The sequence below is a fragment of the Erythrolamprus reginae genome, chromosome 3 (genome assembly GCF_031021105.1).
Source record: "Erythrolamprus reginae isolate rEryReg1 chromosome 3, rEryReg1.hap1, whole genome shotgun sequence".
Taxonomy (NCBI): Eukaryota; Metazoa; Chordata; class Lepidosauria; order Squamata; family Dipsadidae; genus Erythrolamprus; species Erythrolamprus reginae.
Window position 1 is genome coordinate 119,819,197 of NC_091952.1, and position 13,611 is coordinate 119,832,807.

The 13,611-nt window shown below is 43.1% G+C and overlaps 1 protein-coding gene across 1 annotated transcript in view; it reads right to left on the reverse strand.

Annotated features, from left to right (window-relative positions):
* The window catches only part of ABCA4 (ATP binding cassette subfamily A member 4), a 193,023-nt gene that overhangs the window by 12,223 nt on the left and 167,189 nt on the right, over positions 1-13,611 (reverse strand). Inside the window, exons 39-44 of the mRNA XM_070746513.1 lie at positions 11,663-11,810; positions 10,822-10,945; positions 4,325-4,472; positions 4,059-4,167; positions 664-726; positions 463-569 (exon numbers count right to left, since the gene is read on the reverse strand). Of these exons, the coding sequence (XP_070602614.1) occupies positions 463-569; positions 664-726; positions 4,059-4,167; positions 4,325-4,472; positions 10,822-10,945; positions 11,663-11,810 (699 nt within the window). The remainder of the gene's footprint in view (positions 1-462; positions 570-663; positions 727-4,058; positions 4,168-4,324; positions 4,473-10,821; positions 10,946-11,662; positions 11,811-13,611) is intronic.

Here is a 13,611-nt window from a genome sequence, read left to right on the forward strand (position 1 = left end):
AAAAAGGTGTATTTTGTACTCTGAAAAATACAGTATTTACTCAGTTTCTGTTTATCTAAATTAATTAAAACTCTTCTGTTTTTCTAAAGTAAAGAGTTAATTAGATATTTTTCTGTTTGGTTAGCAATAACACCTTGATATGATTTGTCTGTATACTATATGTCATATATCAACCATTTAGCATTGTAACTAAATTAGTAAATTAGTAAAAGATAATTTTTTATACTTGTATACACATGAAAATTGCTATAAAAAATAAATCAGAAGCCCAAGCAAGGCAGAGAGCTTCTGAGCATGGGGTCAACTCTGCTCAGAGAATATTTCTTCCTAACTTGGACAAGCTTTGCTCAAGAAATCATGTCTCTGCGTCGATGATTCCTACAGGCAATTACCAGTTAGTAGATATAAAGAAACATCTGTGAATCTTTGCACTCAACTGTTCTGATATTTGTCATGACTTACCTATAACCAACGACAACAGCATCTCCTGATGTTACTTTAATATCTCCAGTCAGCATTTTGAATGTGGTTGTCTTACCAGCACCATTCACACCCAAGAGACCAAAGCACTAAATTATAATTTGAGACACGCTGGTTACTTCTATAATTTTTACAGGAAAAGAAATAATTCAGAATGCATTGCATAACTGAGACATAACCCACCTCTCCTGGATGAATGCCAACACAGAGTCTGTCCACTGCTGGTATACGTCTTCCTGCATATATCTGGAATAGGAATTGAGGGACGTGTATTATTTAAAGAGGAAAATGCGGTTTTCTTCAAGTAGGTAGTCGCCAGATACAGTGGACTATAGCTCTTTTGCCCATAGAAACATAGAAGATTGATGGCAGAAAAAGACTTCATGGCCCATTTAGTCTGCCCTTGTACTATTTCCTGTATTTTATCTTAGGACTGTGGATTTACCACAGAGCTTTGACGTCACGAAGACGTCCTTCCTGGTCGGCCGAAACGTGGCCTCCAGGAAGGACGTCTTCGTGACATCAAAGCTCCGCCCATGGAATTCCCTATTGGGATTCCCCACCTCTGTTTCAGCCTCCAGATCGGCCGAAAACGCTGCTGTTGAATGCAAAAACGTTGCTCTGCCGGGCGGCGGCGCCTGGCTGTAATCTTCTGAAACAGCTGGGCGCTTATCGGCGGCCTCCAGAACCGGAACCTGAACCCGAACTTTTGCCGAATTTCTGGGTTCGGCATTCGGGAGAATGCCGAGAAGCCCCCGGGCTGTTTCAGAAAGTGACAGCTGGGCGGTGGCGCTTCTCGGCGGCCTCCCGAACCCGAAAAGTTCGGGTTCGGGAGAACGCTGAGAAGCCCCCTGGCTGTTTTAAAAGGTGACAGCTGGGCGGCGGCGCCCACGGAGCGCCATTTTGCGATTTATTCCCCCCCCCCTTGCACGCATTAATCACTTTTATATTGTTTCCTATGGGAAACATTGTTTCGTCTTACAAACTTTTCGCCTTACGAACCACCTTCCGGCACCAATTAAGTTCGTAAGACAAGGTATTACTGTATCTGGATTGTACCAACTGGAGAAAACCCACACAACACAACAGAACATAAATAGGCAGACAACTCACCAAATTAAATAGTCACTATTACAGATAGTCCTTGACTTATGATCGGTTATGATGGCTCTCCTTAGGTATATTTATGACCCAGTACCAAAATTCTGACAGCCACAGCATTTAGTCACATTTCTTTTTGCCAAAACTGGCATCTGCTTCTAGTTCTCAGCAAAACCAACCCGTGGGGAACTATTGGTTTGTTTAACAATCAGGACGTTCACTGAACAAATGCCACAAAAAAAGTTGTAAACTCTGATCAGTCACATGGGTGACTCGCTTTAAAATCGCACGACTTATGATCTTAATGGACAGGATCTATTGTGGTTGTAAGTTGAGGACTACCTGTAATAGCAAGTCAAGATAATTTTTAAAAACCTACAGGCTTGCATTATTTTATATAACAACGTATTACAGATGTTTCCCAGAATATTGATTTTCATATAATACACTGCTCAAAAAAATAAAGGGAACACTTAACAAACAGAATATAACTCCAAGTAAATCAAACTTCTGTGAAATCAAACTGACCACTTAGGAAGCAACACTGATTGACAATCAATTTCACATGCTGTTGTACAAATGTTGTGCAAATGAAATATTCAATGAGAATATTTCTTTCATTCAGATCTGGGAGTGTTCCCTTTATTTTTCTGAGCAGTATATATGCAATGATATATTTATATAAATAGATTCAGCAGTGCAGTTGTTAAGGCATCAGGTAGAAGCCAGGAGAGTGTGAGTTCTAGTCCTGCTCCAGATTCAAAGCCAGCTGAGTTTCCTAAAACCAGTCAATCTTTCTCAGCCCTAGGAAGCAGGCAATGACAAATCATCTCTTAAAAAAACCTTGGCAAGAAAACTGCTGGGCTTATCTAGGCAGTGTCCAAGAATCGGACACAATGGAATGAAATGCCGGGGTGTTTACATACACACACACACACACACACACACACACAATTTTTGTTTTAATTTTCTTGGGATACCTGCAAACATTTATTTATTTATTTATTTATTTATTTATTCATTCATTCATTCATTCATTCATTCATTCATTCATTTATTAGATTTGTATGCTGCCCCTCTCCGTAGACTCGGGGCGGCTCACAACAATAACAAGAACAATGTAAGAACAAATCTAATAATTTAAAGAACGCTGAAAACCCCATTATTAAAAGCACACATACAAACAAACATTCCATGTATAAACTGTATAGGCCCGGGGGAGATGTCTCAGTTCCCCCATGCCTGATGGCAGAGATGGGTCTTAAGAACTTTACAAAAGGCAAGGAGGGTGGAGGCAGTTCTAATCTCCGGGGGGAGCTGGTTCCAGAGGGTCGGGGCCGCCACAGAGAAGGCTCTTCTCCTGTGTCCTGCCAAACGACACTGTTTAGTCGACGGGACCCGGAGAAGGCCAACTCTGTGGGACCTAACCGGTCGCTGGGATTCATGCGGCAGAAGGCGGTCCCGGAGGTATTCTGGTCCGATGCCATGAAGGGCTTTATAGGTCATAACCAACACAAGGCAGAGTGCTGAAGAATCCCCCAAATTGCAGATTTGTTTCCCGAGAAGCTACAAGTCTATCCATATCCAATGTTACAGGTAGAGCGGTTATCAATAAACAGCTCTATTTTACAAGGATTTTAGTTTGATCTTGTTTTAATCTTTCCCAACCTTCATAACACTAAGGCATTGACATTGGCATAGGCAGGGGTGGGCTGCTGCCTGGATGGGGGAGAACGCAGTGGGGTAGCAAGAATGGAGCTCCACCCCAGAGCACCCAATTTGCACTGAAAGATGTTGAAAGAAAAAGCAGGGTGTCCTGCATAAGCCACGCCCACAGTGTGGTAGTAAAAATTTTGGTAGCCCTTCACTGGGCATAGGACTCCAGTGGCATTCCCCTCCTGGTTGTGTGAGGTGCTGGTTTTGTTAATGATACAGCCACGCATGCGGAGAGCGATGCATAGGCAAAAACAACTGAGAGATTATTATCAAAGAAAATGAGGCCACCTGTGGTTGGGTGGGGTTGTGGGTTTGGCCATTGTGGAGGATTATCTGATTCTTGTGTTTCGTGACTGCTTTACTGACTTTGACCTTTTGTGTGCTGATTTTCCCCCGCTTTGAAACTAAACCAGAGCAAAGTGTGTTTCACTTTGTGAAAGAAGAAGGACTGTGAATTGCCTCACAGCTGCAAGCTAAGTATCACAGAACTGATAAGGGACTTGTACAAATTACCAATTTGTTTGGAGACAAGTGCTATTTGCTATACCAAAAGAGGGCTTAGTTTAAGTGAATTTTCATTATAAAGAACATTGTTTTGAATTTTCAAACGTGTGTGTGTCTGAAATTTGTACCTGTGAATTTTTGGGAGGAGTGTACCAGAGAGCCCGACAGAACACAAACAAACAAGTATTTCTTAATTTTTTCCCCAAGGCAAAGCTAAAGGACATAAATATTTTAGAATAACTCCTGCAAAAAATTACCTTAGTCAATTCCTGCAATTTCAAAATATAGTTTTGGCTACCTCCTTTCATTATTCGCTTTCTTTCTTCTGCAACTCCCTCATCTTCATCCATAATAGGCCCCAGAGTACTTTGGAATCTGAAAAACTCAAAATAAGTGAGTTGTAATTCAGCTTGTACTTGAAAAGTAGCCTATATAAATCCCATTTTCACGGAGGATGTAAGCCCAGGCACCTCCCACCCCAACAATATTTATTAACTCTCTAAAACAAATTTCAGTACAAGACCTCTGAAGGCAGGAGCTTTTCCTTGTAGACAAGAAACTGTGTTGTAAAAGAAGATTCAGAATGAAATAGACCACACCCTGCACTGCCAGGGCTAGCATGTGTTTTCCAGCAAAATCCCAGCGCAATGGATTCGAGACGTGTTCTTCTCCTTTAGAATAAAACCAATAAAAGTCAGTTTGAATGGCCCAATGATAAAATATAGTTTTTCAGAAACAAGAGAATCCCCCCTCCCATCATCAACTGTTCAGATCCAATTCATGCAATTGGAGGTCAGGAACTGAGTTAGCCTGCCACACACCACCGATTTAAATTTACAATATGCAGTAATTCCTCGTCTTACGAACCTAATTGGTTCCGGAAGTAGGTCGGACGTCTTCGTGACGTCAAAGCTCCGCCCATGGAATTCCCTATTGGGATTCCCCACCTCCTTTCTAGCCTCCAAATCGGCCGAAAACGCTGCCACCGATCGCAAAAACGGCGTTCCGCCGAGCGTTACTGCCCGGCTGTAACCTTCTGAAACAGCCGGGCGCTTCTTGACGGCCTCTGGAACCCGAACCCGAACTTACGGGTTCGGCGTTCGGGAGAACGCCGAGAAGCCCCCCGGCTGTTTCAGAAGGTGACAGCCGGGCGGCGGCGCTTCTCGGCGGCCTCCCGAACCCAAACCCAAAAAGTTTGGGTTCGGGTTCAGGAGAACGCCAAGAAGCCCCCCAGCTGTTTTAAAAGGTGACAGCTGCGTGGCGGCGCCCAGCGGAGCACCATTTTGCGATTTGCGGTGGGTTCGTAAGCTGAAAAAAGTTTGTAAGAAGAGGCAAAAAATTTTCGAACCCCGGGTTCGTATCACGAGGGGTTTGTATCACGAGGGGTTTGTATCATGAGGTACCACTGTATACGTCTCTGTGCCAACGAAGTGTATCAGATGAATGATTTTTGTTCGTTTTTGTATGAAAATATCAAATAAGTATTTGCACGTGTTTGTGTTTTTAAACAACGGATGCCAAAGCAGGATGATGAATCCATTCTGGTTAGATTTTAAAGAACCATTTCTTCTGATTCTCCCTTTCTCTGTCTGGATATCTTTTTAATGTGCATGCAATGGTCCAGAATAGACTGCCAGGACAAAAGCAGGATGGAAGATTGGGAAAGGAGATGTGTAGACAACCAAACTGTGCAGCATCTTCTGCAGGCATTTATCTCTGAGGCTGGATACTGCCAGATAAAGGGATGCTTGTTCCTGAGTAATCTCAGAAGCAGATTTTAGGTCTATCGATCTGTCAAAACTCGGAGGAGCCAACTCACCCAGATGGGATTGACCCATCCCGCTCACTCTAGCAGAAGAGCCTTATGTGGTATCCTGGCCAAAGAATTTTGGCTCCAGAAGAAGAGTTTTTTCTGCTGCATACCGCCACCCTCTGTAATATTTTCCTCTGGAACTGAGACTTGACTCCTTTCCACTTCCAGAATAGCCTTAAAACCTGGCTTTGCCCACTCCTGGTAGGGGCACTTATAGGGGTGGTTAATAGGGAGAAGGGAATCTGTATGTTACTTGTTCTGTTAGTTTCTAGTTTCTTATATAATCCTATTAATTGTAATCATTTTGCTTTTTTTTAAACCTTTCTATCATACTGTAAGTTCAGGAGGGGGGGTTCCGGGGTTTTGCAAGGGAGAACCTCTAGCTAAGATTCTGTGCAATTCGGAGAACCCCCAAATCACATTTCTGGCTGGCCCCGTCCACTGCATCCTGTCCCTCCCAAGAGTCCCCACACAGCCCATTTTGGATGCAGGTAAGTGCAGGGCGTACACGGAGGCTTGGGGAGGGGGAGAAAACAGGCCTACTGGAAGTTTGGGAAGACTGGAAATGGGCCTGGGCTCTAGAGTCCTCAGGAGACAAGAAATAGTCCTGTTTCTGGTCTCCACAGGCCTCCGTAGCCTGGGAAGGCTGTTTTTGCCTTCCCGGAAAGCCTCCTGAGCAAGGGTGGGCAGCAGGCAGGAGGGGATGGGATGGAATGCAGTTCCACCAGCGGAAATGAAGATGCGTGTGCAGCTCCAGCTGATCAGCGGCTGTCACTTCCTGGATTACTGGTCTCAGCTCCTTTTTTCCCCTGCTGCTGCTGCATCTGCACTCCTTGCTTTTTTCCTCTTTCCTCCTTCCTGGCTTCAGACGAGCTTCCCTCTCTCCTGCTCGGCTCCCCTCAAGCGGCCACCTCTCACCTGGTGACACTAGCAGCATTTAGGCTTCTGGCAGCACCCATTTGCCTAACTTCCCAGCCTGAGGCGGGGGGGGGGGTGACCCAGGAAGGAGAGCGCGGTAAAAGTGAAGCAAATTGTCACCCCAGCGAGTGACACTGGTAAGGTTGTAAGTCTAGGAACAGTTCACTTGAATGATGATGATCATTCAAGCCACTCCCACCTGGTCACATAGTCGGCAAGCCACTCCTACCCAGTCACATGACCATTAAGCCACACCCACAAAATAAGCCACACCGACAGTGTGGCAGTAAAAATTTTGGCTGCCCATTACTGCTCCAGAGCATGGGTAGGGCGAAAATGCCCCCTCTCCCCTGCCATGGTTCAAGAGGCCAACTAGGCCACGCCCACCATGGCCACACCCAACCAGCAACCAGGCAGAGAACCCCTTGCTAAAAATTTTGAAGCCCACCCCTGCGTAAGTTGCCCAGAATCACTGTAACAGTGAGGTGGGCAGCATATAAATTTAATAAATAAAAATAAAGACACTTAGTGGTTGTTTTTCCCAGTGGCAAGGGACACTATCCTGTGTGAGTCCACAAAGACAGGGCCTGTCAATGGCAGAATCAAACCCAGCAATGAAGGCAGAGTACACCAGCCTAATTTTGTGCGAACTCATGGATTGCAGAAAGGAAATTAACATGGGGTGGGGAGAACCCAAGACAAGGGTTTTCTGCAGCTAGCCTTGAATATTTTATTTCTTGAACAAGATAGCGATTAAATTTATGCGGTTGTTAAAGAAAAATATTTAATTGCACTGCCCTCAGCTGACAGCCCCATGGAGAAGAAGAATAAAATGGTATACTTAAGCAAGCCTCTGATATTCTAAAATCTCTTTCTATTTGAAAGTATCAAACATCGAGAATGTTTTATGTTTAGTGCAGTGCTTCTTAAATAGTGGGGGCGCCCCCCACCCCCGTGTGTGTAGAGATGCCGGGGGGGAGGAACGTGATCCCAGGGAACATGATTTTTTTGCCGTAGGGAGTAGGATTTTTTTGCACCAAACAATAGCACACAGTACAGAGCAGGAGATATGAAGTGCAGATAACAAGCCCTTAAGAGACACCATGGAAAAAGATTTAACAGGGGTGAAAAGAAAGGAAGAGAGAGACAGAAATAATGAGACAAATGTAAGTCTCCTGAAAGCTAATACGAGAAAATATGACGAAGCGGATGTAGCGCTTGGTTTCACTGTGACTACGATGGGAGATGAGGAAAGACCACTATGTTTACCATATCTAAAAATATTGGCAGCGGACAGCATGAAGCCAAATAAATTAAGGTGTCACTTTAACACAATACATCTCAATCACGCTGATAAGCCACTTAAGTTTTTTCAGCAAAAATGTGCCAAATATTGCAAAAAATCATCCCGGTAGAGAGTTGGAGGGGGTGCGAAATGTTTACTTCTTCATGGGGTGTGCGTGGCATAATAGAAAATAATTGAGAAGCACTTGTTTAGTGTTAAGGGGCTCTTATACAGTATATGTCATCATGATTGCACATATCAAAGAATTTGTACGAATTTGCCATGTTAGTAACACTACAGATCTCTCATGTTTCTCTCTCTCTCTCTAAATAATTCAGGAAACATCCAAGCACAGTTTTGCAATATTTCATTCAGAGTTGCTGACCAAGTCATTTCCCACTAAAGGGAAATATTGGCATGGCCAGCTTCATCTTCATCCGTAAATTGCTTAAGACTCCACCTATATCGCCAGGCATGGGGAAATTGAGACATCTCCCCCAGGCTTATATAGTTTTATGTATGTTATGCTAGTGTTGTATGGTTTTTAAATGTCGGGTTTTTATATGTTTTCTTTTAAATATTAGATTTGTCACATTGTACATTGTTTTATTATTGTTGTGAGCTGCCCCGAGTCTACGGAGAGGGGCGGCATATAAATCTAATAAATTATTATTATTATTATTATTATTATTATTATTATTATTATTATTATTATTATTATTATGTCAGTATAAAACAGCAAACGAGATCACTATGCTGGATTTTGTATTTCATCACCTGTCGGGCGCTTCCCAAGCACCTAGGACTGCGTGATGTAGCGGCGAATTATGTTTGCCAATCCCAGTAAAGCGGCCTTTTGCAATTGACAGATGGAGATTTTGTCAATTCCGATGGTTTTTAAATGTCCGCTGAGATCCTTTGGCACTGCGCCCAGCATGCCAAGTACCACTAGGACCACTTTCACTGGCTTATGCCAGAGTCGTTGCAGCTCGATTTTTAGATCTTCGTATTTCACTAATTTCTCTAGCTGATTCTCCTGGGATTGCGATGTCGATGATCCATACTTTCTTTTTCTCCATGATCACAATGTCTGGTGTGTTATGCTTCAGAATTCGGTCAGTCTGAAGTCGGAAGTCCCACAGTAGTTTTGCTTGCTCATTTTCAACCACTTTTTCGGGCTTATGATCCCACCAGTTCTTTGCCACTGGTAAATGGTAGTTCCGGCACAAGTTCCAGTGAATCATCTGTGCCACAGCATCATGTCTATGCTTGTAGTCAGTCTGTGCGATCTTTTTGCAGCAGCTGAGTATGTGATCGATTGTTTCATCTGTTTCTTTACAGAATCTGCACTTTGGATCGTCTGTTGATTATTATTATACCATTTTTAATTGGTATTATTATTATTATTATTATTATTATTATTATTATTATTATTATTATTATTATCATCTCCCAGGAATTCTTCCCCCTAATCCCTCCCTTTGGCATTATTTACTCCAAGGGGCAATTGGATCTCTCGCCCTGTAGAGTGGCTGGTTGTGGGGGCTTCCTGCTTTTGTTTTTTTCCATAAGAAAAAAACACAAACACAGTTTGGGAATAATCAGCAGTGCCTCAGAGAGAAAGTCCATTCAAAGAGTGGTAAGGACACCCGAGAAGATTATAGGAAGCTCTCGCTTCATGGCATTAGGATGCTTCTTATAAGCGCTCTGTGTGCCTAGAGCTCAAAGCATTGTTAGAGACCCCACACACCACTTTATGGTCTTTTTCTGTTGCTTCCCTCTGGGAAGGGGGTTTGAACCACTTTTAGCAGAACTACCAGATTCCGTGACAGCTTTGTTCCTTATGCCATCCGTCTGGTAAACTCACAAGATTTGTTCCTCTCGCCATGTACATGTATACATCCAAACTAGATTGTGTTGTTTCTCCGTGTCATGTAATATCATGTATGAGGGCAAATACACAATTTTGTATTTATTTGTTTGTTTGTTTGTTCATTCGTTTGTTTATTTAATCATATTTATGTAGTGGATATTAGAGCTGTATGCAACAAAATTTCATTTTAATTTATGCCAATTAGTGTACATTCAAATTAATAATAAAGTTATTCTAAGTCTAAGTTTAACAGGATGATGGGATTCTCTCTCAGATACAGGCAGCAACAGGGTTCATAGCAGATGATGATGTTCATCAAACGTGTTCTAGGAGGACCTTGACATTTAATGGGCTGTGTGTCTGCAGGTGGCTGGTAAGGCCTATATGGGCACGAAATGTTCTGCCACATGTTGGGCAGACATGTGTGGGACAGCATTTGCAGCTCTGGCTTTGCGGAGTGCTGGCTTTTCGACTGCTCTGAATGTTCTTCTGGCCTCCGATGTCTGGCAGCCTTGATGGATCAGCATGCGCCATGTTGGTCGATCTTGTGCCAGGGTTTTCCAGAAGGTGATGTTGATATTGAGGGACTTGAAAGAGGCTTTCAATGTGTCTTTGTATCACTTCCTTTGTCCCCTATGTGCTCACTTTCCCTTAGACAGCTCACCATAGAGGAGCTGTTTAGGAATGCGATAGTCTGGCATCCTAGCACCACGGCCTCTCCAGCGTGTTTGGGCTTTCATAAGCAGGGTGGGAATTGATGGCAGGCCTGCTCTGGAGAGGACCTCAGTGTCTGGCGCCTTATCCTGCCACTGGATCTTCAGAATTCTATGGAGGAAGGTCATGTAGAAGTGGTTCACTTGCCTAGCATGTCTCCTGTGTACAGTCCAAGTCTCACTGGCATACAACAGGGTAGTTAGCACTATTGCTCGGTAGACTTTGAGCTTTGTAGCAAGGCTTATTCCATGTTGGTTCTAACTATCAAAACAGATAATTATTCAGGCAAGACTGTGAAAATGTTTTCGCTGCTTGTTCAAAGCATGAATAAAGTGTAGAAGATTCAGCCTAGCAGCATAGCTAACTTTGATATAGAGGATCCTAGAACTACAGCATCTCTCATTGTTTGGTACTTACCAAAACGTGCATAGACATCAATCACAGCTTGGTTTATGGCTAAGTCAAGGAGTCCACGACCCAAGCAGAAATGAGGAAAGATCAAAAATATATTTTTTAATGTTTTGTTGAATTCTAGGAGAGGCTGAAAAAGAAACACAGATGCTAGTCTTGCTCGAATTTACAAGATTCCTTCCTAATTTACCAAAATAAAATTTAAAAATGATTGCGTTTAGAATGAGCTGCCAGATGTCAGGTGTGAAAGTCCAGGACCACCTTTGAAGTTCCGATTAAACTGATCTATTGCAATTCAGGCCTACGGACAGGAATCTCATCAACTAACAGTTATCACTAAGTTAGCTCTAGATAAGGTTCAGCTGAATTCAAGAGAGATTGGAATTAGTCAATTTGTGGCTATGTAGTGACACTGGGCTGATTTCTCTTTCAACCCTACCCTCAGGTTCTGTCACTCCTTCTCCTGCACCAGATTAGTGGTATATATCGTGATTAATAACTTTTAATGTGAAGATGAGACACTAGGAAATCTGGATTTCAAAAGGGATCTCCCCCCCCCTGAGAAAAGGAACTTGATGGAACTTATAAAAGAGATTTCCTCACTTTGCAACATCTCTATAATTTTCCAGAATATCTGATTATCTTATGCTGGAACATTTAGACACAGTGCAAAGATTCATGGCTCCTCAAATGTTTTCTGATACTTTCCATTGCAGCAGCTGCTCCTTTCAAACTCTCATTACCTCTTAAAGCTTATGAAGCATATATTGAACCATGTCCTGACATAATGGAGTGTAGCTAATGTATAGCACTCCCATTATAATCAAGCCTAAGAAAAGTCACTCACCACATTGTTTTCAAAGAGGTCCAGAATAAATGTAATTGCACTGGTGTTAATACCAATGAAGAGATTAATGCAAGATAAGACAACATAGGCAGTGCTGGGGACACTAAAATAGCGGGACGCAGGGTACATCATAGGAATTATGGCCCATCTGTATACAGAACAATGAGAAACAAAAATGGTATAATTCAATCAATCAAAATATATAGTCATAAAGGGTCATTTATTCCTTTATTTGTAATTTACTCAATTTGTGTGATTGCTCATTTGCTGTGTGATTTTGGGCAGCTACTAGCATCCAGCTAAAAACATCAACAATATAAGAGCATGTCACACAAGAGCCAGCTCATATATCCATAACTAACAGACCTTATAATTAACTGGCCACATAAATTACTTGAAGCTAACTCACCTAATTTACAGAGCCAATGCTGGAGGGGAAAGCCCGGTCTTTAAGGCTTTATCAAAAATAGGTAGAATTAGGGTTCTCTGGTTATCTGATTCAGTTTCCTTGCCATATACATGTATCATTTGGACAAGACTGTGTTGTTTCTGTGTGTCATATAATCTAAGAATGCCTCTACTTACAAACTTTTCTAGATAAGAACCGGGTGTTCAAGATTTTTTTGCCTCTTCTCAAGAACCATTTTCCACTTCCAAACCCGAGCCTCCAAAACTGTAACTGGAAAAGGCAGGGAGAAGCCTCCGTGGGGCCTCTCTAGGAATCTCCTGGGAGGAAACAGGGCTGGAAAAGGCGGGGAGAAGCCTCCGTGGGGCCTCTCTAGGAATCTCCTGGGAGGAAACAGGGTTGGAAAAGGCAGGGAGAAGCCTCTGTGGGGCCTCTCTAGGAGTATCCTGGGAGGAAGTAGGGCTGGAAAAGGTGGGGAGAAGCCTCCGTGGGGCCTCTCTAGGAATCTCCTTGGAGGAAACAGGGCTGGAAAAGGCAGGGAGAAGCCTCTGTGGGGCCTCTCTAGGAATATCCTGGGAGGAAATAGGGCTGGAAAAGTCGGGGAGAAGCCTCCATGGGGCCTCTCTAGGAATATCCTGGGAGGAAATAGGACTGGAAAAGGTGGGGAGAAGCCTCCATGGGGCCTCTCTAGGAATCTCCTGGGAGGAAATAGGGCTGGAAAAGGTGGGGAGAAGCCTCCGTGGGGCCTCTCTAGGAATCTCCTGGGAGGAAACAGGGCCTCCACCCTCCCTGTGGTTTCCCCAATCGCACACATTATTTGCTTTTACATTGATTCCTATGGGGAAAATTGCTTCTTCTTACAAACCTTTCTACTTAAGAACCTGGTCACGGAATGAATTAGGTTCGTAAGTAGAGATACCACTTTATGTGGGTATATACATAACTTTGTATGTATGTATGTACTGTATGTACTGTGTGTATGCATGTATGTATTTATTTACTCATGTTTATGTAGTATAAAATGGAGGTGGTGACCCTTTGAGAACTGAATGCAAATGCGAAAATGTATTTTAATGTATGCCAATTAGTGTACACTCAAAGCGGCAATAAAGTATTCTACCCTACCCTATACTACTCTACCCTATTCTCTTCTACCCTACCCTATCCTACTTTACCCTACCCTACCGGGGGTGGGTTCTGGTTTACCTCACTGCTTGTTCTTTCCCATCCAGATTTCTACAGCTTCTAGTCAATGAGAGAAGACCTTGAGAGCATCACTTCTTATGTCCACGATAGAAATATATACCTAGGTATCATCAGCATACCTAATCCCAGGCTCACCCAATGGTTTCAGAAGGTAATTAAAAAGGAGTGGGGACAGAGTTGAGGTCTGTGAAGCTTTAGGAAGCATGAGAAATATGAAGTGGGGCATTATACTGTAGAGCCAGGGTCTCCAATCTTGGCAACTTTAACACTTGTGGACTTCAACTCCCAGAATTCCTTAGTCAGCTGAGCCAGCTAAGCTAAGCTGGCTGAGGAATTC